This window comes from Oreochromis niloticus, linkage group LG7 (genome assembly GCF_001858045.2).
Source record: "Oreochromis niloticus isolate F11D_XX linkage group LG7, O_niloticus_UMD_NMBU, whole genome shotgun sequence".
Classification (NCBI taxonomy): Eukaryota; Metazoa; Chordata; class Actinopteri; order Cichliformes; family Cichlidae; genus Oreochromis; species Oreochromis niloticus.
Window position 1 is genome coordinate 33,038,078 of NC_031972.2, and position 24,789 is coordinate 33,062,866.

At 37.9% G+C, this 24,789-nt stretch overlaps 1 protein-coding gene across 2 annotated transcripts in view; it reads right to left on the reverse strand.

The window, feature by feature from the left end:
* onecut2 (one cut homeobox 2) overlaps positions 1-24,789 on the reverse strand; it is a 73,489-nt gene that overhangs the window by 13,872 nt on the left and 34,828 nt on the right. The window contains exon 2 of one of the 2 annotated variants that reach the window (XM_003440190.5): positions 7,815-20,989. The exons of the other annotated variant lie outside the window; for it this stretch is intronic. Within the exon in view, the coding sequence (XP_003440238.1) occupies positions 20,700-20,989 (290 nt within the window). The 3' untranslated portion in view covers positions 7,815-20,699. Of the gene's footprint in view, positions 1-7,814; positions 20,990-24,789 lie in introns of those variants that run through there. 2 annotated transcript variants of the gene reach the window in all.

A 24,789-nucleotide genomic window follows, 5' to 3' on the forward strand; every position in this document is an offset into this window, starting at 1 on the left:
AATACAGTAATGTGAGGAAAAAAAAGTTGTCATTTCTCGTTATTGTATGAAATCCTGTGATTTGAAATCTGTTGTCACGATTATCATTTGTCACTAAATAAAGGGTGAGATTTGCATGCAGCAACCATTTTATTAGGCACACCTGTTTAGATATTTGTTAATGAACAGTTAATCATCCAAATGCCAGCAGCTCAGTGCTGTTCATACTATAATGATAGTAGAGTGTGTGTGTGTGTGTGTGTGTGTGTGTGTGTGTGTGTGTTCTGTATCAGTCTAGACGAGTTAACCAATCGTGGTGAAACTTTGCATAAACACTGCAAGTACCAACATCTATATTGCATATCTAAATATTTTATTCAAATCCACAGTCGTATATATTTGTACTTCTGACAGTTCAGTTGAGCACCAAATAGCATATATGCATGTGATTAATGGTGAATGGACTGGTTCTTATACAGTGCCTGAACACTCAAAGCACTTGATACAACTTGCCTCATTCACTCTTCACACTGGAGCAGCCAGTTATCTTTACATCTTGAAACATCTCCCTCTGTATAATCTGTGAACCTCTGAGCTTCTACGCTGATAAAAACCAGCTTGATCATACTGTTGTGTCCTCACCTGTGCGCCAAATCTGAGAGGTGCATGACCGGCTGAAACTCCACCAAAGCAGCAACAGTATTCAGGAGGGTGAGAATGGCAAGTATAATGGGCTCATTGCACAGCTAAGCCAGGTGTAACGGTATCCAAACAGGTGAGATATAAGAGACTCCAAAACAGGGGGGTCACTGGGGATTTATGCTGCTTTCCATTTGAAGTGAAAAGTTGGAAATCCTGAGTTTCCAGTCAGGATTTACAGCTGGAATTCCGACTTTAGAAAGTTTCAGAAGTCACACCAACCCAAGGCATCTATCCTGTGGCTGTTGTGTATTTGTATTTGGATAAAGCTCTATCAGGGCACATTAAAATGGTGCAAAATATCAATCCGATAACCTCTAAAAAGGGAAATAAAAGTAGCGTTAAAATTGGCTTCTTGTTATTTGGTTAGTTTTGGACAAATGTAGGTGATTCGAGACACTTTTGAAGTTTTGTTGCTTGAGTTTTTTTGTTGCTGTTTAAATCTAATATAGCAGAGTCTAACGCACGACCAGGACTTTATTTGATTTCCTTTATTCCTCCTCTGTTTTCCTTTCTTCTTTCACTCATCTCATCTTTTCTCCTTAATCGTCCTTTTACTTCTCAGCCTATTTCTCTTTATCTTCCCTTTATTCTCCTTTCTTTCCTTCCCTCCCTATTTATGTCTTCATAGTCTTTTCTCTGAGTTTCTGTTCACCCTCGCTTTCTCCTCCACCTTCATCTCTGCCTAGAAAATATTCCTTTTACTTGCTTGCTTTCAGTTCCTCTTTTTCCCCTTTCTCCCACATCTTCCTCACTTCCTCTCCCATCTGTCTTTCTCTGATCTTCCACTTCATTCCTTCCCTCCTCTTTCCCGTCTCGCCCTCTCACTCATTTCTCTTCATTTGTGCTTCATCTTTTTCTGCTTTTACCCCCTCACCTGTTTTCTCCTCCTGTCATCCCATAATTTTCTCTCCTCTTCCTCTCCTCTCTCCCCCTTGCAGCTCTATACCCCTCCCCCGTTTTCTCTGTCCCATCTTTTCCGATCGTTTGTCCTCCCTCCTTTCCTCTTGCACAACCCGCTCTCCCCCCCAGTTTTCCGTGCTTTTCCAATCTTTTCCTCATCTTCGCTGTGCCTCCCCCCTTCCTCTCCTGCACCGTTCATTCCTATCTCGTCTCCCTCCTCCCTCCTTCGTTTTTCCCAGCAGTCCCCTGCGGTGTTGCAATCACCTCTGCTGCTGTTGATTAAGCTGAGAGAGATTGGCTGTCCACGACCCAATAACCCCTGAGGACGGCCGGCTGAGCGGCCGCCCTCCCCCCCTTCTCCTCCTCCTCCCTGCATCTGAGCCAGCAACTATCTTTCATTTCATTTTCTTCGCTCTCCCCTTTCTCCTCATCGTTCTTCATCCCATGTTTTCTTTTTCTCCTTGTTCTATTTCATCTCCACTTCTACTTTTAATTTACTCCTCATTTAGCTCCTATTTTTTTCATCCCGTCTTCCTCTGGTGTCCACTGTCCAAATAATCTGTCCTGTCCTGTTCTGTCTCCTTCATTCCTCTTCTTCATTCCTCTCCTTTCCAGTATCTGTTTTTATTTATTTCAGTTACCTTCTCTCCTTGTGCTCCGCCCCTCGCTCGCTTTTTCTTTGATTTTTTTTTACTTTTCTCTTTTCTTAATTGTCTCAGTTTTGTCAAACTTCTCAGCTAAACAAGTGTCAGGAGGTTTGGTGCAGATGTTTACTGAGACTGTGATCCTGTTTGGATTGTCGTATCCATTCTGAACTTAACTAAATGAAATGAAATCTTTGTCTTCACAAAAAAAGCAGCTGCCATAGAATAATAATATTTTTTTTTAAAAATCACTCAAACTAAAACAAGTTAAACTCAAATCAACTGTGGAAACTGAACCCATTTAATCTATTTCTGTATTTTTCCTCAGATGTGTACTTCTCATTACTTACACTGGAAAAATGTCAAAAAAATACTCAGAGCATCATTAAAATCTCCTCCCACTAAATATGGCCGATAGTTTAGGAAGGCTACTTACTTGAAACACTCGCTGCCTTCATGTCTTTTGAAAACCAGCCCGCATTTCTACAGTTTGGAGATTTGAACATAATGAAACAGAAGTTTTCCTCCCCCTCATTGGCACCCACATTAGTGGGAGCATTTTCAGGATTTGTCTTAAATGAGGCGGTGCAGGCAGGCCACATGAAATCAGAATATTTGATCATAAGTTTTACAGAAATGTTACAGCTTTGTCTTTTCTCAGGACAGGCTTTTCATACTTTAGGTGGTCTTTAGGTGGAGCTCTGTTTGGTTCTACCTGCATTCATTCCACCACTCACCCCACTGTATTTGAGCACTAGCTTAAAGCTCAGAGCTCAAATCATTGTTGCCCTTGTGGTGTTAAGCAGGCTTAGTGAGGTTTGAATCTGTCAGTTTTTGATGTTGCTTTTTTAATTCACCTCCTTGAAAATCTTGAAAACGGTTAACCTCCCCAAAGTACCTGCTCACCTGCAAAAATCTCCTCCTCTGGGCAAAACTGGCTCTCCACCACTCCTCGGCCTGACTCCTCAGCAAACTGTAAAAGAAAAACCAAGTAAGGCTGAGGAGTGGTGCACTGTGATGCATTAATGGCATTAAACATCCCCACCACTTCACACTAACCTGTCTGCTCCTCTCTGGCATTCATAAATTCCTCGTCCTGCTTCTGAAAACAGACTTACCTGGTTTCACTTACTGGCTCAAAAACTCCGGCTCCTGAAAACGGTGATCGGTCTCTGAGTGCTGCTTCTGATACTATGAGACAAGTACATTAAAACAGTACTTTAATAAAGTACCTGAGTAGATGCACTGCTACTTGGTACCACTGGTCCTCTCCTCGCTTTCATCCAGTGCAGTTGTCCAGAATAAAATTAACAGTAATTCAGTATTTCGGCATCATTCAGCACTGGAAGGTGTTGATTTCATATCACAAGTGACTGACATCCACGAGAGGACACGCAATGCCAACATTCATCATGGATCACTGACACTTCAGATTTTTCTTCTTCTTTATTTCCTTCAACAATCTGACTTTGATTTATTCCATCTCCATCCGTCTCTGATGGTTTCTGTCATTTCAACATCCAAATTGTCCTTTCATCTCAAAATCTTTGCACTTAATTTTGCAACCGTGGGGTGGAGGAGCGGCTCAGTACTAAAGGTGTAGGTGTGTGTATTTGTGTGTGTGCACGAGCTGTGGTGACTGCAGGCTGCTAGTAATTGAAAAGCCAGAACGCCAGCGCCCGGAACCCCGTGACCTCCTATTGAGGAGAACGACCATTGATTTCTGCAGAGCAAGAGAGAGAAGGACGGAGCGAGGTATGAGGTAAAATGAAATTAGAGAAATAAAATTGGGAGAGGATAGAGGTAAAAGAATGAAGGATGAAACGAGAGGAGGAGAGAGATGGAAGGATGAAGAGAAAGCGAGCATAAGAGGAAACCAGAGAGAGAACTGGGGAAGCGGAGAATAAAAAACAAAGGAAATAGAACGAAAATTTAGTAAATTCTGCAGTCTCTGAGGAATAAAGAGCTCGGCTTGTGTAAATTTCTCCTCTGAATGACAGAATCAAGTGATAATCAGCTGATAAGCAGCTGATCAAACACACAAACCCACACATGTGCAATAAGACTGCTATATGTGCAATTCTTCTTCTGACGAAGTTGTATTTTTGTATTTTCCTACTCAGTTGTATATAGTATTTGTATTTCTATTTTATTCTATTGTATATAGTATTTTATTTTATTTTATTGTATTTTATTGCATTCCAGTGTTTTCTAATTTCTGCTACATAACTTTGCACTTTTGCTGTAACAAAGCAAATTTCCCACCTGTGGGACTAATAAAGGCCATCTTATCTTATCTTATCTTAATCAAGGGGCAAACACCTAAAAACTGCAGTTCCTCTTGTGGTCACTTGAGGTTGTTATTAACAATTAAACACTACAGTTTTAATTCCCGCTCTTCTCTGCAGGTCCGACTATTCAAATCAGTTTCTGTATATAAAGACGTGCCTGAGTTTGCTGATGAATTATTTTCTGTGCTCTCATTTTAAAGCAGAACCAAAATGGCAAAGCCGGGTCAGGTGACGTTGTTTAGGAACGGCGTGGTGGTCGATATAAGCCGGGCTGCACCGAGCTCAGCATAGTTTACCGGCTATTTGATTCCCTTTCTCGTGCACGCTGCCTGTTTACACTCATTGTGGAGGTGTATTGGCTCCTGTCCATTGGCATTAGCAACGTCAGCCTAGTCCAGCAAACACCCTTCCACCACACAGCCTGCAGCACAAAGTCCTCTTGCTTCATCCTGAGTGGAAACCAGCACCACGCAGGAATCTGCTGGACTGTTAATGTGAATTTAGCACAAAGCAGTGAAACAAAAATCTTAAAATCAAGCTGTTCATTGTACAACAGTTTCCAGTGAGTCGCTCTTCGGTTTCCCACGCTTTGTCCTCCTTATCAGGCATCTGACCCACAGGTAATAGAAAGACAATGTCACCAGATTAACAGCTACACAATGGGCCACTGTTTCCCTGGCAACAGCAGTAGGAAGGCGAGCAGGTTTGGGATGGAGTGATTAAAAGGGGAGAAAGGGAGGAGGAGGGGTTAAAGGGGAGAAGTGACGAGGTGGATTGATGAGAGGAGATGGATGCTGGAATGATTACAGTGAGAGAAAACAGAGCAGAGTGACACTGAGAAGAAAAGAATGAAGAGCGAAGAGATGTAGAATCAGACGGAAGAGGCGGTAGAGTCATTACAGACACAGAAAGAAAGAAATAGATGGGGTCATGGAGTGGTTAAAAGAAAAGAGGCAAGGTGAGAGGTAGAGGGGACCAATCTAACAAAAGAAAATGTGGGACAAGATGAAACTTTGAACATGTCTGTAAGGAAACTGAGGAAAAAATTTTAAATTAAAGATGCTTTGCCAGGACTTTACTGCAGTTACCTTCAGTCGATGCTTGTTTGTGAGTCTTCATGTATTCATTTTTTATATTTAATAAATGAAAAGCTGTTTCTTTCTTTCAGCACACTTTGGAATCTGAAAACCTTCTGCTGCTTACCCAGACCGCTACATCTCTGCTAAATGCAGAAGATTAAGATGCCTTCTGGTCCCACACAAGTTGGGTGATTTTCCTATGAACTCCTAAACAATATGACTTCTCCAAATCAAGTGGCAACCAAAACTATCTGTAATGTCTCAGTTAAGTCTTCACAGACTCCCATTTTAAAATGCCCATCTTTAAATAAAAACTTTTTGGAGTCTGCTGTATAAAAAAATAAAACAGCTTTGGTCTCTGTAGGTAGTTTCCCTCCTCTCTTCAGTTTGTGCTGTTGGAGCACTTTTAATGCAGCTGGCAAATAACGTGGCCCGCTGTGTTATACTGACCATCCATGAAATTTGATTCAGTGTTGGTAAGTGAATTCTAATATTTCATTAGTCTGCTAGCAGCAGTGTTGGGGAGTAACGGAATACATGTACCGGTGTTATGTATTTAAAATACAAAATATGAGTAACTGTATTCCGTTACAGTTACCATTTAAAAAGTTACTTTGTTGAAATAAATTACACGGCAGTCTGTTCATATGTTAGGCTGTGCTCTCTCTATTTTTGGTAATTCCACGCCGGTGGAAACCCAAACAAAACACACATTAAGAGGCTCTGTGTCTCAATCTCGCTGCCCATGTCACCCCTACTTGTGGTCCGCATAATGAGGTGAAGAAATATTTTTTAAAATTATTATTCAAAAAATTATTTAATATGAAGGCAATAGGCAGAGTGTTACAGGCATAGCCCTAAAGAATGTAGCCTGATCGGCAGTGTAGTCCGTGCTGCAGGGAGAATGGATGCCATACCTGTTATGTGTCTGTGAGCACAGGGAGGGAGAAAAAGGAAGGTGGAAAAGTACGAGTTGTCACTGACCAGAAACAGGAGATGGAAGCATGTAAATATAATAATAACCACTAAAGTAAGATATTAAGACTTGACTGTACACTGTGTACGCGCGGAATACTTAGGTAAGGCTGCAAAATGTACAGCCTTACCTAATGTCCACCCTACTGTTACTCATTTTATATTAAGGTTTAAAAATCTAGTTTGTATTGGTATGGCGAGTAACCTTCAGTAATAGTAATAAATCACACAGCAATAGTACATTCATGTAGTTGTAAAAAGCTTGATAATATATTAAGTAATCCAAAGTATTCAGAATACGTTACTCAATGAGAGTAACGTATTCTGAATACTTTACAAATTACATTTTGGGGCATGTATTCTGTAATCTGTAGTGGAATACATTTAACCTTCCCAACACTGGCTACCAGTAATTAGCAAGTATGTTCAGTATATAGTTCATGGGTGTAAATATTAAGGTACTTACATTAGCAAATTCTTACTAACCAAGCTAGTTAAATTTAACTGATTATTTATGGTCATTTTCAGCTTAAAACAAAAACAAACAACAACGACCAAAATGCTAACTTTGAGCCTTAAAGACCAAAACCAAAGGGTGATATTACAGTGACCACATATGTTAACTATTTTATATTTAAAACACACCACCTCATTATATATTGTCGAACTTTCTATAAACTTTTAAACCCTGAAAAGTAAACTTAGTATATGAATCTGCAGTTTCCCATCATTGAACTTTTTATTATAAAGAAAATAACAGAAGAATCAGTTGTACATGGATAAGACCATTGTGATTTCTTTATTGATTTTTTTTCTTCTTTTATACATAGAGTGGAACAACAATTATTCTCCAAATATCTCCTTCATGTTTGATCATCATTTTTATTCCACACCACAAGTTTGCAGTCACTTCACTTTTTCTGTTCCGACCAAATGTCAAAAATAAAAATGCCTCATTTGATTTTTAATTACAGTATGACAAATATGACAAAATAAAAATGAAAAATAAAGAAAATTTAAATTTAAATCTAAAATTAAATTAAATTAAAAAAAAAAAGGTTAAGAAGCAAAAAAAGGATTAAAAAATTGTTCAGGGGGATGTTTTGGTGGATAAGCATGGAAAAATGTATTTTTGAAAGAAAGCTACATTAATTATTCTCCCCTGCAGTGTCTGTGGTAACTAAAAACGTGGACAGGTTGTGATTTTATCCACATACTGACTTCGTGAATCTGCCTCTTTAACCTTTGACCCCGTTTTGTTGATGCTGCTGATGTTAAAACCATAGGTTCTGACTGGATTTCTATATGCACAAAAGAAATGCAGCTAAATGCACATATACAAATTTTATGTCATTGGTTTCATTATTTCACTTGTGCAGGTTAACGTTTCGTACACATACGTTATTAGAAAATTAATAACTTAGCGGACTTGTAAAGTTCTGATTCTTAGGAATTTTAAACTTAACTCTGGGGTTTATAGCACAAAAATAACATTCAGGATTTAGCATATTAATTTACATTATACACTTAATCAACAGACAAATGAAAAAGCAAAAATATACACAACAGGAACAAAAAAACCAAAAACAAGATCAGACTGTTAATTTTCAGGTGATAGATGCCATTTTCTGACTAGTTTCTCTAAGTTAGAGTAACACTTTGACCACATTCACAAAACACTAGCCTTAGGTGATTTTTTTCCTTCACTGAAACACTGAAGTAACTTTTGTTTAATTTTCATTTTAGTTATTGAGTTATGGAGGGCCATTTGTGTCAAGATTCTCATCACTTAAAATTTTCTTTTCCTTTGGATACTGAAATAACTCAAATTTGATCAACTGTCCATTTGTTCTTTGGCTCTTGTTGTTCAAAAATAGCATTTAAAATGAATTAAATCTTGAGTTTCTCCTAAACATCCCTCTTATAAATGATCGAGATACATGAACAATTTCTTAAAGCTTTGCTGCTTAGTAGTTTCAAGTTCACGTCCAGTAGTATTCAAACCAAGCAAAAAACAAAACAAAAACGGAATACTACTTTGATTATTTTTTGATTTCAGTCAAAACCGTTTCTACGTCAAAGGCATCACATTTACTTTAACTATCACAGGAAGGGCCAGCTTCTAAATTATATGATGCTTAAATACTACAAATGGAAACAAGTTATCAGGTTAAACATCAGGAGGTCAAAGGTGTGCCAATGCGAGATGCAACACAAGGGTCTGTGTGTACAGCATATAGTCATGAAAATGAATCAAGAAGATGACAACAAGAAGATGGTTACTAATAAGACTCACAATGCATTACATGGCTAGCTAATTATACTCATGCATAAAATCTGGGCTATAGAACTGCTGTATGGGTTATGTAATGTGATGCTAGCATTACGGCACTGGTAAGGAAAGAAACCAAAATTAAAAATGTAAAAGAAGTACATGAAAGCAGCCGTTATTATTCTGGGCTGAAACATGTAGATTGTGACATCATTCCAACAATGTTCCCAATCCCCAAAATATCCATACGAGGGGACAAAAACCCCTTTAAAAGAACCAAAAAATAAGATTTAAAATGATGTGTCCCTCAATCCTTGGCAGATGGGATAGACGGAGAACAGCAATACATCAACAAGAAAGAGAGCATAGACGAAGACAAGCATTTTTAATTTTTGGTTTTAGCGCACCTTTTTAGCTATCACAAAAAAAGAAATCACAAATTAAAAATGTATAAAGCTTTTTCTCCACATTTGTTTCATTTTAAAGTCACAGTTACCAAAAAAGAAAGAAGAGCAAGTGAATAATTTATGACATACGCTATAATAACATCATCCTAACACTAGTGTCTATGAGGTATATCTGCAACAGTTTGGTAAGGAGAGCACGGTCTGCGCACAACGCTCATAAGTTTGTCTCCATGTTTAGTTTTATTTTTAAAGCTTTGCGACCATTTGAAAAGAGAAGAAGAAGAAGAAACAGAAAAGATGAAAACAAAGAGCTAATTTTCCACCAGTTCTGGTTGAGTATTGTGGTTTCTGTCTTGCTCAAGATTGCAAAATTTTCATTTCAGGAACAAGATCTACAATTGAAACCAAAAATGGACTCAACATTAGAAAATCTGCACAGCTTTTGCTGCGTGAAATGACTATAAAATTTCATCAGATTTACACACCGGAGTTATTTTCACAAATAATAAAACAAATGCAACAATTGTGAAATATTTTTTGTTGTACTGAAAATCTTTCTTTTCTCATCACTTTATTTACTTAAAATTTTCTGTCTCGTTGGCTTCAGTGCATACAGATATTCCATATTTCCCTGTGAAAATTCCAGGTGGCTTGAAATTAACATTTATTTCTGTATTATAAACGTCTATTTTTGACTTTCTGTACACATAGAAAGCCAAGGAGTTAAAAAAAAAAACATTTAAATTTATTTCAAGGATGTCATGAAGTAACTGGGAAAAAATTGAGAAAATGAGTTTGTTAGCATATTACATAAAAATGAGAAAGAAAAGCAATGACCAAAAATGCAAATTGTTTGTGTCTTTGGCCAAGATCCCAAACATTTCATTCATCACTGTCAAATCTTGACAGTTGGAATCGTCAATCATGGTAAGTTGGTAAGTAAACTTGAAGCAAGCAGTGATTAATCATAACATTAATTTTTGTACATTAACCGCTGAATAAAGCCACAATGAAAGTGATGAATTTTGTGGTATCTAAGAAACTGCTTTGTAGCATAATCATAGAAAAATCTAATAAGATTTTATCTGTTTTAAAAAATTACATTTTTAACATTGTAACAGAATACATAGGCTTTTTTTTCTACCACATTATGGAAAAATTGTTAATTTTTTTACTGTACAAGCAAAATCCTCACAAAAATGCGATTTGCCATCTTGTGATCTAAACAAATATTTGTACTGATTTGCAAAGTCTGGAATTCATGAAGCAATCTTATATTGTTTGTAAAACATAAGAGTTTTTATTTTTGTGGCTTTCCATATCTATGGAGGGTGAAAATCTATGTATTATCTTTGTGTTGGTTCCTGGTTGGACTAACATGCATTAATTGTGAAGACAGGTTTCTTGCCTTTAGAGTATCGCTTGTAATAAACAAAATACAATCTGATTGGCCATCCTGTTTCAGTATGCATTAAACTGACAGTAGATGATTAAAGCATTAAGTATTTTGTTTTTTCTTTTAACAAAAACAAGGAAAAATGGCAGAAAAAAAGTTTTTATGTCTCTTTGGCTTTCCATATTTACAAAAGGACAAGCGGTCAAACTTTTCATTAATGTCTCTGTTAATTCTAGGAAACATGAGATTAACATCTTTCAGTGAGTAAATACAGGCACAACATCAACCAGATCAACCTGTGGAAACCCATCTGGGAAAAGACAAAGAACAGGGAGGGAATAGTACGTAGAACAGGAAACCTTTGGTATTTAATGTATTTCTTTGCTTTCATTACACTGCAAAGCACCACAGAGCAGTGAAGACACTCAGTGGTGGCATCCACACTGAGGTTTTTCGTATTTCACGGGAACAGAACGTTTAAAGCACATCAGAGAGATGTAGACTTTGCTTTGGTTCAAGAAAGGCACTCATCCAAAGTTATCTCATACTTTGCAACAAAAGCGCTCTCTTTGTTTTTGAAGCATCCTGGTTTGGAAAAGTGTCAGTGAACTCAGAACAGAAGAAAAAATACATTTTGTAAAAGTTTAGTCTGCTGCCATTTGGCTTCCACAACTGATTTTTAGGCCAAATGCTTGGGAGAAGGGAAGTAACATGGTACAGTTTAATGTGTCGATATTTGATGTTACTTGAATATTGCTCTTGCTTTATGAGGAAAAAAAGCCGCTTTATTTTTAAATTAAAAAGAGAAGCTGACTGACTGTGACTTTCACATCTCTTGTCCTTCAATCTTCTGCATGACTTTGGTATGCTTTGCTTTTCCAACCAGGCCAGTGTGATCAGTTTAAGGTTCATGGGGTATCATCTCTCACATATGTGTTTGCTTGATTATTTTTTTATTTATTGTTTAGTGGCTACAGTAAGACCCACAGAGCAGGCCAAAAACTCACAAATTACTTGTACTTAATTACTTTGTATTTTAGAGCAAAGATTTGCATTGAAGTAACATCAAACGATTATTGCAACCTCTTTGGTAAGTTGGTTTTCAATTTTGGTGACATACAGCAGACACACGGGTTGTCATAAGCAAGATAGGTGTTGTGTTTTTAGTGTCAGCTGTAGCTGCAGGGGGATTTTTTAGCTATGCTTGGGCTGTGTTTTTAGGGATGTTAATACTGGTTGGTGCACATCATCTGGTATAAATATAAAAGGTCCCATTAAGACTTTAAATGTAGGGCCATCATAAGGTCCAACTCAGCCTAGTTTTTAATCTTAATTACCAAATATTTTTTTGTATAAGTAAAATTAGTCTAACTGGCTTTTATCACTATCATAATGGACATGACTGAGTCATTTTGACACATCCTGGAAGTAGTTCATTTGGCTTCTTCCTGCTCAAACACAGTACTGATGATGAATAAACAAGACGCGGGTGTCTGAACAGAAAACATCTCATACACAAGGTGTCGGGACTTGTTTAAAGAACTATTTTTGTTAATACTGCAGCCGCTCTTGTATAAGTTTTGGTAGTTTTTACTTTTGTGTCTCAATGTAAAAGCCTTACTTCGTACGTCATACAGTCAAGTTGAAACGGGCCTTAGCAAAATCTAATTTTAGCACAGTGACTCTTAATATTAATGTTGCAGTAGATTAATTAGAAAAGACAAACACTATCAGTTAAGTTTTAGCTTTGTTTATTATTTTTTCCTTATTTTTAGGCCAATTAACCAAAATATGAGTAGAGGAACTGTACAACAACAGATTTTTTTATATTATCACATCACATTGAATTTTTACATTTTTTAAGACCTTACTTATAATTTAAGTTATACTGGGGCCTTTTTATTTACCAGCAGTTAATTTACCAACTACATTCAGCTGTAAAATATTTCTAACAGGTGCTAATTTTTACATTAAATCATGGGGCTCCTTTTGATCTTCAGTTGCGTGTATTTCTGAATTTGAAATTAAAACTTCGAAGCTCATCGCATGAAATGTTCAAATGACTTAGTTGAAGGCAAATACCCCTACAACTGATAAAGCCCTGATATTCTGCATACAGCCGGAGCCTACACAAAGTCTGCCTTTTCACCTTCTTTGCACTTTTTGAGGATAAGAGGCCAAGTGGAGCTAAAAGAGAAACATGGAAATGTGAGAAAGAGAAAGTAAGAATAAGAGAGACAAGAAAATGAAGAATCTGTGGGATTATTAAACAGAACAGAAAGTACAAAAGCATGGAGCTGAGCGCAGACCGTACCGAAGAGGAAACAAATCTTTGGTTTCTTTGGTTTCATCAACACGATTAAAAGGACAAATGGAAAGTCAGTGAGGTAGCCTCTCTGGTTCTCACTATTGAAATAGAAAGGTTTTTTTTTCTTTTTACACACAACAGACAAAGTCAGTCTTGGAAGCAGCTAGCTTTAAGGGACTCCTCATTTTTCCTTTGTAATAAGCGAAACAAGTTGGTGTGTTGGCATTCACGCAGTCACACACATTGAAATCCTGATAACAGCAGTTATTTCACATCCTGTTTATAGTACCTGTGGAAGGACACGGTTTAAGTTTGTAGACTCTTGAAGAGGACATGCTTGAGAATATGGTTTAATTTCTTGAGAAAAAAGAATCAACTTTTTGACAGTAAAATACTTCTAAAAAAAATCTGACGCTCACACATATACTGTGTATAAAAGATGGACGTAGCCTTTGATGTTACCCTGGAAAGTGAAGCCAGTGTATAACTGTCTTAAACATGCTTTCTTTATAATAGTCAGCAGAGGTTGGCTGCTCTGGTTGCAAAAAGAAGTCAAGTTGCATTTACGTCTGTAAGAAAAGGACCCCATTTCTCACAGTATTTACAACCATGGTAAAAAAGCCCCAAACCTTTCTGATAGGTTTATGGTCTTAGTTTAAGTCTTCTTAAAGATATATCAATGTTACTTTTAATAAATTATGGTCCCATTTAAAGCAAAAGAGACAATAAAGTATAGTATGCTTTTACTTTCTCTGACCTACCTTTCACGTGATGTTTTGTTTCATAAAACCAAGATGGTAACAATCAAAAGGTGAGGCTTTAAAATGTGGCTACATCCATGTTTTATGTACAATATACAGGTGCCCTATAAAACAAATATCTGGTAAACATCTGACATTATGTTCTAAAGCTGTAAAAGTAAATAAAAATTTTCTTTATTTAGTCCATTTCTTAAAAATTCTTTTTGTTTCGCTGAATTAAAAATGTGACAAAGTCACTAATCAGCCTCAAATATGCTTTTGAAGAAGTGTACATGTGGTTATACGAATACGAGCTTTACCAGGGTGTGAGCTGCGTGGATGTAAACACACACAGTTTATTGGCCTCTCAAGGACTCCAGTTATCTTTGGCGAGTCAGTTCATATCAACATGTGGCCCTTCACTTCACCTGATCAAGTGTCAGTAGAACATCAGTCTCAGATTCATTGCTTGTTCAACAATGGTCAGCAGGATGCAAACAAATTAACAAAGTTAAGCACAAAAATCGCAGGGAAGAAAAGGAAAAACAGATGCAGTGCTCATCATTCGGTAGGCTAATATTTGTCATAAAGAGATTGTTTTCATTTCAAAAAATAAAAAAATCATTACCAGGACAAAAACAAAACAAACAAACGAACAAAAAAAATAAATTAGCTAAAGAGTGAGAGCAAGTGTTCACATTCAGAAGTACGCAAGTCTAATCTGACATTTCTACATTGTTCTGTCATTAAGTCTAAACATTCATAACACAACATCTCATTTGCTTTTAAAAGTAAAGCTAGCTAAGAATAAATTAACAGGCCTGGCAAACGCACTGCATCTTTGATGCACCTAACATTCTTAAATACTCATAAATATTCATCAAAAAACAATTACATCTAATTAAATAACATTAAATTATTAAAAAGTACAAAACTAGCGTGTTCTAAAACACCTCATAAATAAATACAGCATCGAACAGAAAGGAAAAGAAAAATACAGTGTAAACTTTGGCAAAGCTAATCATCAAGGGTAAAAGGGTTAAGAGGGAGATTTGGCAACAAAAATTTGTTCGCTTAAATTAATTCACAATTAAAAATATAAATTACATTAAATAAAAACTCGCATATTGCAAAAAAAAAAAAAAAACTAAGAAGGAATACAGTAGTAGTAAATTTGGCAAATAATTTTTAAGTACTTAAAAACAAGCAATGAAAACCTCTTTGGGACTGTTTTTTGGTTTCATACCCTTCCTATTTCATTTTCATTTATCTTTTGTTAGTTTGGCAGGTTTAGCCTGTATTAAATCCAGACAGAACTGCAACTAGGAATGGAAAATGGCCACCACCCCCTGAACTGTAAGTCACGCCCCCTCCTTGGGCGCTGTTAGCAGGACGGGACAGCCAGGTGGGTGGAGGATTTCTTTGGACTAGAAGCTTTACATACAGAAAGACAGAGAGAAAACTAAGGATAAAGCTATTTGACCGATATTTTAGCAGTTTCTCTCAGCAGATGTCGACTTGGTCTTTTTTGGTTTGGTTTTATTTATTGTTGTTGTATTCACGGATCAGCAGCATAGTTCTTCCCCCCAAGGAACAAGCTAACATGAGCTTTCTTTGCTACAGAAAGGGGATTTTTAGGTTTCTCCTACAGCATGGCAAGTTGGGTTACATTTTTTTACAGAAACCTTCTATCCAACTTTAAAAACTTTTTAACCCTAGCCAGCCGTGCTTTAGTCTGTCAGCCGAAATTCACTTCAGGGTTACAGTAATTATAGTTATATACTGTATGATAGAATAGATTATTGTACAGGTTTGTAAGTGGTCCAAATCTGATCTTAAACAGCATGCAGCTTTTTCTTGTTTAACAGAGTTTTAGCTGGGTCTGGGTTGAAAAGTACAAAGTTAGACTTAGCATAAAAGAAACTGACTGAAAAGTGACAGTGTGCTACTGTTAGTACAGCAAAAAATCTTTGGTATGCACTGTACAGTTCAAATAGCACTACCGCTGTCATTCTTTCCATAGCAGAAAGTGTGCTAGACAACAGCAACTAGCTAGAATATTTAAAACTGGGTGCAAGCATAACAACAACTAGCTGATGTCATTTCTTAATGCTAATTCACCAAGCTCAAATATGTTGTCCTATTGGAGTTGGAGGTAGACTTTGACCTGTGTGAAAAGCTAAAAGGGAGAAGCTTTTGAATTTTCCAAATACTCAAGTATTTCTCCCTCGGTGTGCAGCAGAAGATTGCTTTTATGTGTGGTGTGGTCTGGTGGTAAAGTTTGCAGGTAATGATGGCTACATTGATGCCATGCTGAAGGAACAACCAATAAAAGTAAAAGCTGTAAGTTTGGGGTAAATGATCCACAGGAAAATAAAATTATCTATTTGCAAGCTCATGACCTTAAAAGCTTAGAAGCAGATAGGTAGCTAGCTTACAGTCAAACTGGGTTATGTAAAAGAGAGATGTTGGGTAAGTTTGTTAGCTAACTGCATAAAGGAAATGCTACTAGTTTTAAAATCAAATGATAAACAAGGCTTTGGGATGGCCTTTATGCTAACGTCCAGAACAGCTTAAAAACTATCTGATAAGCTAGCTAGATAACTTGCAATCAAAGTACAGTTTTCAAAAGAAAAATGTTGGCTAAGGTTGTTGGTTTTAATAAAGCTAAATGGTTGCTGAAAATCCAAATGGTTTTAAAACACAAGCTATATCAGCCAATACAAGAATCTAGAATAGTGTATAAGCCAGCTAGCTAACTTATAATCAAAGTGAGTTCTTTGAATGAAACATGTTGACTGAATTTGTTGGTTTTAATAAAATTAGACTGAAGGTAATACTACTTGCTTTAAAGTCAACCCATGAACAAGCTGGATTAGCCTTTAAGCTAACCTTTAATGTTTAATGTATAACAGGTGATCAACAATAATAATAAAAAACAACACACCACTATCAACAGTACTTATGCTGCAGGTGTGTTCATGCTGGTTAACTAAAATGGGGATTTTCCCTTTTTGGGGGGGGGGGGGGAGAACTGCTACTGGAGTTAACGGTGAATCTTTGGTTTGTTAGCTGATGAGGTTTCTGTTGTTCTTTTAACCTTTTTTTTACTTTGAAAAACTGCATAGGCACACGTTAAAGACACTCTTCAACCGTGAGAGACACATTAATGTTCTGCCTTTTTTTGGGTGGATCGAAGGGAAGAAAATGGTCAACGGTGTCCTCCGTTCGTTCCTTCCCTCCTTCCCATGTGGTTTTACCCTTTTTCAGTCCCCAACTTGCTTCCCCTTAAAGATTGCCTGACTTAATATCAGGCAGAACAAAGCTACTTCTCCATTCTCGTGGTGTCATCCTTCCTCATATCCTCCCTTGTCATCGTTGTCCTCCATCCTCGACGTTGTCAGCGCCACTCTTTTTTGTTTTTCTTTTTTTCTTTTTTTTGGTAATAATTCTCTTCCATCATCAGTTTTTTCCCATTTGTTGGAACAGTTAGGTGCAGAAAAAAAGTTTTCTTTGGTTTCGATTTGTCAATAAATAGAAAAAGTCTTAAGTGTCCTTTTTTTTTTTTTTTTTTTTTTTTAAATGTTAAATCGTTCTTAAAGCCTTTGGCTTGCCTCTAACCAGGCCAAGACTCAGCCTGGGGTTTCTAAGGAGCAGGGGCTGCTGACTGGCGCGTTTCCTTTGGTTTGGTTTCCTTTGTTTTTTTGGTTTGATAGCTTGAGTGAAAGATGATTGATGAAGTGACTGCAAATGGTAAAGGCTGCCAAAACTGAGCTGGAGGCGATGGTGCTTGAGGTTTTGTGGGTTTGTTAGTATTTACATCATGTGTAAAGGCTGTAAAGTGTGACAGTAAAAGCTTCAAATCAATGGGTATTGGAGGATTTGGTAGCTATGGATGCTTGGACACAAAGACAGTCACAAATATTGGCAGAAGAGTCTAGTTTTTGTGTCACAGCCCATCTGTCTGTTGACTGTCCATCCCTTTTACCAAGCATCCAACTTTCCTACACTACAAATAAACTAATTTTTTGAGTGTTGTCCTCAAACTTGCATTGCATTACAGCTGATCTTTCCAAGTCGACAATTTTAAGCAAGTGGATTTTGCTTATCTTAATAAATCAGCACAATTTGATGTACACATTTAGCAGAGATCATTTGTTTGCAGCAAATGCTCTTTTCCAACCCGCTGACCCTCTGGAAGAGACAGACTAGCCAGGCATCGTCTTTAGATTGTCCTCTTTAACTATTACAAAGGCCCTGATTCGCCTGGACAGTTTGTCCTTCTTGGGCTCAGATGGTTAACTGGTTCTGCGGATGTGTTGATGCAGTGGAAGGTTTTGGTTTGTTTACCTGTGGTAGCAGTGTGGGCGGATCAAAGCTTTCCAAAAAGCATCTTGGCTTAAAACTAGATTTATACCAAAAGCTTTTCAATCCAGAACATTCTTTATTCTTAAAAAAGTTAAAGGTTTGGTTTCAATATTTGTTGTGGTTGACTAAAAAAGACCCGTAGGAATCACTCTCAACATAACATAGCCTTGTTTTCCCAATAATTGTGCTTTTTTCACAAATTTTGACTTAAGGGTCTAAAGAAACCAATGTAGGAGCATTTTTGTGGCATCTTTCCAGTCTAAATTGGGGATAATGTCAAGATTATAAACCTAAATGTCATCTGCTTAGTGTTTGTTCAATAAGAAATTAACTCTAGTGCAACAGAATAGATGCAACTAGATGGTGAGAAAAGGTTAGCTGATGGTTATTTAATGCCAAGATGTTTGCAGGGTCCTTGTGGTGACTAATTCATTGTCTTAGATTTAATGTGAATAATATTGAACTATGTGAAACAAAACCATTTTGGAAAAACAAGTGCTGCTTGATGGGTTTCCAGTGCCCAGTAAGAAGACTTGATAAGTTTGAACAGATTTGAGATCCATCTAAATAATGATCAGCCAAAGATATTATCTTTTGTCTTTGTAAATCCAGGCTAAAATTATCATTTGACCTTCAAATCCCCATCCTACTTTTAGTTCACCACCTTGAGGATCACAGATTTTGGTCAGATGGTTATAAATTTCAGCTCTAGTCTAACTTTCATTGTTTGGAAACCTCCTTTTTCTTTGCAAACAAAGGTGGTATTAATGCTAAGATGCTTTGTGGAGTGCACTGCCCTAATGGATGAATTTATGGTAACAGAAGTGATGGGTGGGTGAAGCAAGGGTAAACTGGAGCTTAGCTTTGGTTTGGCTGTGAATTCAGGGAAGCGATTGGGAAATGACTCTTTAAAGGTGTGTGTGTGTGTGTGTGTGTGTGTGTGTGTGTCTGAAATCTGTTTGTGTGTCTGCATGTGTCTTTGTACATTCGTACAGTACATTATGTGACAACAGACGCTGAATGGATTTCAGCTGCTGTTTAAAAAAAATGGCATCCTGAGTTTTCTAAGATGTGACGACCACTTGGCTTGGCAGAGAGCCCCGGTTCTATTGCAAAGAAAATGTGCTTCAAGATTGTGCTCACGTACATCATATATATTCATATATTATACACTAATACTCCATCAAACGCTAAATATGCTGAGAAAGCTTGTAGTTGGCTCGAATTATGAGGAAGTTGCATGTGCCTTGGTGAGTGTGTGTGTGTGTGTGTGTGTGTGTGTGTGTTTGTGCTTGCATATTTTGCCATTTCCTAACTTAAAAAGAAAAAAAAAATCCTCACTTTCCACTTTAAAGAGCCAAATCTTTACATGTTGAGTTTTATCCTAAAAGCAATGGAAATTTTGTCATTTTATAAACAAGAGTTGGTTATTTTCAGTCAAAATATAAGTCTACTTTGATCGCATGCATTTAAGGGATCGGCTTTCTATTTTCACATCAAAATTGGTATAGAACATTTTAGAAATCAACTCCTCATTTGTGATAAAAACAGCGACTGCTCAGCCAAAAAAATCTTCCTGAAAATAACATTAAAGGCTCTTTGAGCTATTGAAGGCTGAATCTGAATTTTGAGGGATACGAGTTGGAAATTTACAAAAAAAAGGGCTAAATTAACTTGATTTTTAGTGAGAAATTTACAGGAAATTTACAGGAAAAAAAACCCCTCAAAATGTTTAAGGAAGAAAAGAACATCAAGAATTTTATAACAAATAAGAAATCCTGAAATGAATGAAGAAAAAATTTAAACTTTTTTTAAGACTTAAGTCACAACCTACAGGTAAAATTGTGAGGTTTTTGTAAATTTCTTAGACTTTGTTTTCTCCTGAAAATGCTGTTGTATATCAGATAAAGTGATACATTCTTATCAGCAGAACACTGAACTGGAGTAACTATTTATGTTATTTTGGATAAAACTGTCTAGAAACTGTCTTCACTGTCTGTGAAGAAAAAACTACCTTCTGTTTTCAAGATGAATAATAAACCTTGATTGTGCAGTTTCTGAAACCCAGCTTCTAAATTAGGATTCTTTCGTGAACTGATGTGTCGGCTTTGGACATTTGAGATTTGAAATACCACAAAATTTCCACACAACTCTTGCTTATCCCCGAGCTTCTATCACATTCTGTGGTCTTAAAGCTTTCCTTGCACTCCTGTTTGGTTGGTTTCTAGCTTATATTGCATAATAGAAAACACGCATCGTCTTCTCGTCTTTGGTATTTGGGCTAGCGTGTCATCTTATTGTCCTAAAGGAGACATCAGCAGTGAACGTCAGTGAGGTTTGAATGTTTTAAAGATTAATTTACCCTTCAGCTTCTTAATGGATGTATGATGAATTTGCAAAAGGCGGTTTGGCTAAAACAAGTCGTGGCAGTGAGCAGCCCCTCTCTCAGTTTGTCACTCTCGACAAAAGCAACAAAAAAACCAAAAACAAAACAAAACCAGACAAACAAAAAAATAATGTAAAAAGTTTGGTTTTCCTCCACGCTTCAACTGGACGAAACCTCAACCCGCGCCCTCCATCCCTCCCCAAAACTCCCACCCTCTCCCCGACTCCCCGTTCCCCTCCTCACTCTCTATTATCACGCTTTGGTACAAGTGCTGGACGCTGAAGATTGGGCGCCAGGGCTGGCTCCGTCGTCTGTCCATTTGTCCAGGCTCCGGCGGCGGGCGTTCATGAAGAAGTTGCTGACGGTGGTGAGTTCGAGGCCCAGCTGCTGCGAGATAGTGAGCTGCATCTCTTTGGACGGTCGCTTGTTCTCCTTGAAGATGGCCAGCAGGGTGCGCCGCTGCAGGTCGGTAAAGACCAGCCGCGACTTCTTTGGCGTATTGTTGCGGTCCTTCGACGTGTCCTGCTCCTTCCTCTTGCACGCTGCAAAGCAAGTGTGAGAGGGTGGGGGAAAGAAAAAATAAGAGGGGAAAAATAGAAAAGTGTTAGTGTTTGTATTTGAACAACAGTTAAATATTGGAGGGGGATCTTGCAGTGTCCCTCACATGAAACACAAACAGAAGGTCTTGTTTACAGACGCTCATGTTCCTGTGTTGATCTGATCTGTGTACCTTCTGTCTCGCCATGTTTTCTATTGTGGCACCGGGCTGAACTTTACTTACATGGCTCAGGCTGTGATGTTTCACTGATTGGAAAACACAGGAGTTGCATGATCGTTTGGTATCTAAGTGTGCTTTAACCTCTAGCCTACTTGGTTCATTTCCTGATGGATTTGGTTGTATAGACTGCGGTAAAATCTGGCAATCAAGCTTTATTTGTGTAAAGTGAACAACCAGAGTAAGACTGCACTGAAAGCCAGGTCCAGTAAATCCTAAAGATAGACTGAAGGTAAATCCATGTCAGAAGGTTTGTGTGGACAGACTCAAAAAGGCACTGCAGCACAGGGCTGGATGTAGCATCCTACACTATTTAGAGCAGGAGAAGGACGTTGATCATTCACACGTCCTGACTAAACTAACAACACTAATAAGTTTCTACAGGAGTGTTTTCTACAGGCTGAAGGAGAGCAGGAATCAACACATAAGGAAACATCAGGGAAACACTTATTACAAATATTTACATAATATATATTAGTTTCAGTAAAAACCAGATGAAACTACAATGTCTTCGTCTGACGTCTCTTCATCTCTTTCGCGTTGTTACAGTGTACATTTAATGAGTTTAATAGCAAAAATACATAAGGGTATTATAGACAACAGAAAAACGCCATCAACACCTATTTGAAAGGTTAATATGTACACACAGCAGCAGGTTTCCTCTCAGTACCCTGCAGTCAGTCAGGCAAGATGCAAGTGGTGGATTTAACCAGGTTACCTTAAGGTGAAAACCAGAACTTTGAATTCTGATCTGTTGAATTATGACAGATATACTCTTATGTGTGATTTAGTTTAAAACCATTGACTGTAAAAAACATGGACGACGCGACAGCTCCCCAAAATGAAGCCAAAACGTCTCTATCGCCCCCTGGTGTCTGGCTGCAGTATAGGTCATAAACCCCGCCTCCTCCATGTTAGCGGATGGGACTGGGGTCAGACTAAAATAAATTTATTCTCCTTAGATAATTTTTTTCCAAAGATTCTTTCTTTTGTTATCAATAGTTCTCATCATGCTGATTGATGTCCAAGGGTTCTCCTTCCCCATAAGTTTGATTCTAATTCCTACCGCGGTGATGTTAAATCGGGGTGAAACGTCATCATAACAGCTTTGACTGGCAGCTGCAGTCACGGAGAAACTTGCGTATGTCTGTTCGGGAATAGCAGATTCGGCAGTAGCCTAATAGCAGTAGGCTCTGAGAGGAGGGCCAGCGTTTACGCTACGAAAACACGACCGAGTGTTTTAACCTGACAGCCTGAGGTGTTCTTCAGTAAACTGGACTACCTGACAGAAGGACCCGAGGCCCTGCTGCACTTTTTCGGTAAGTTAATCGTGTTTGTAAGCTAATCCGTAACTACTATCCTTAGCTAGGTCCTGAGACCTAGCTAGCTAAGATGAGCACTCGGCTATCGGGTTCGTTCAGCTAATCTGTGCAGGTGAATGAACTTACTAAAGAAATCAAGAGAAACGTTCCGGGCTAATCAGTCACTAATTACTGTTCTTTTATTACAAGTATTATACTTTAAAAACAACAGGCTGCACCCTGCTGCGACTCCTGTGCAGAGCTGAATATTAAATATGTGCAAACAGCATGTTTTCAGCCTCTTGCCACATCTGTAAAGACAGTAACATCTTTTTTAAAAGCTTGTACTTCAGTAACTCCTCATTAATCAGGAACTATGGATTAAAATACTGTAGTGTACTGTAATACTGAAAAAATGTAAGAGAAGAACTTCAGATCCTGAGTGTGTGAGGACAGAAGAATCAGCTTTATTTCAATTTTGAGGGATAAAATTTATATTTGAGTTTGATGGTTCTGTTCTCTTTGTGATTACAGGAGCTGCCCTCAGATTCAGACCTCAGCACCACCCAGTGACAGCAGACAGATCATCCAACATGTTCACATGTTAACTGCAAAATGAACTGATGAAAACAGTACAAAGGTTAAAGTAGCACACGTGCTGTAGTGAAAGCTGCAGCTTTATTGATAAAGTTAAAGACAAAAAAACAAAAGGTTTAATCACTCATGTAACTGTCACTATATATCAGCATTAACAGGACCTCAGTTTGGTGTTTCACAAAGCTGCTGATCTCAGACCTGCACAGCTTCCGTTTTAAACACTTGATGTACTCAGCTGCATGAAGAGCATATGAGATTTTCTCTGACACAATTAAATAAAACCTGATGAAGGTCAAAGGTCGTCACTTGTATGTTGAACTACAAACTTCTCATCTGGAATTCTTTCACAGTTTTTTGCACATAGTGTGTTATTTACTATAAAGTGATTCAGAGTTATTCATACCAGAGTAACCAGAGAGGATCATATATTTTTAAATATATAACTTTCTACAGGACTGAATATAATATATTTTGTAAAAGTCTGGAGCCTCTGGGGAGTATCCGAGTATTTATAACATTACACAAAGCAAAGGTCTCCATCACAGTGTTCATGAAATGCTGGGTTTATCCATCTCCTGGATCGGGCCTATGGAGGATTGCTGAAGATTTCCCTGTGAGGGAGCTGCTGGTGAAGATCATGAGTCCTGCTTGATCAATGCAATGAGCTTCAGTCTTCCTGGTGTTTCTTAAATGAAGTCTCTCTCAGTCGGTCAACAGAACATCTGGCACAGGACATCTGTGATGAAAGAAAAGGAAGAAGTTTCTCCAAACCTCTGGACCCAGGAAACCCAGCTTGGTCCTGATGGTCTCCCTCACTAGTTTCTCCCCAGGGTGAATGTAGCTGTTGATAAAATATGGACTCTATTATTAAATGAAAAGAACAAATTACACTACTGAAACCTTATGCTGATGTTTTTAAAGTCTCCATGTTACCAGGCTGTAGAGGGCTCTGAAGATTTAAACAGTTTTAGATCCATTACACTCAGTCTTATGTTAAAATCTCAAAGGACAGCATTATATTTTTGATATTAACAGTAACTCTGGGCTTCTGTAGAGTGTGCAGATGATCTCATCGCTGTCTAAAAATGGATAAAAACAAACATAAGAAGTGCTGAATCCTTCAATAACACAGACTATTAGAGTAGCAGGTGTGTAGCATCGCTAACTAGCTAGCAACAAGCCTCCAACACAGTGCGTATGCTAGCGGCTAATCTAGCAAACGAATTAACAACAAAGTGATTTTAGAACTATAAGATGATAAGCTGTGCGTCTTTTTTTATAACAGTGACATGGTTGTATTTACCTTAATTAAACGAGTCGTCAGTCGCGGTAAACCAGCAAAAAAACTCGAGCAGCCGGGCTACGTAAAAAGTGTAGAGGGGCGTGTTTGCGGTCATGTCCAGCGGGTGTGTGGGCGGGAGCGTTACACAGTCGCTCCACCTCAAGTCACTACTGCGCAGACTCTGGCTCCAAATTTGCAAGATGGCAGCCTCCACAAGCGGGGTATTTTGGCTTCATTTTTGCACAATGGTAGGAGGCGGAGTCGCGTCGTCCATGTTTTCTACAGTCAGTGTTTAAAACCATCACGACTGTGTACTGTGTTTGCTTTACTTGCCACCTTGCTGTGAGCGTTTCTTCCAACCTCTGATTATGTTAAGATGGTGTACTT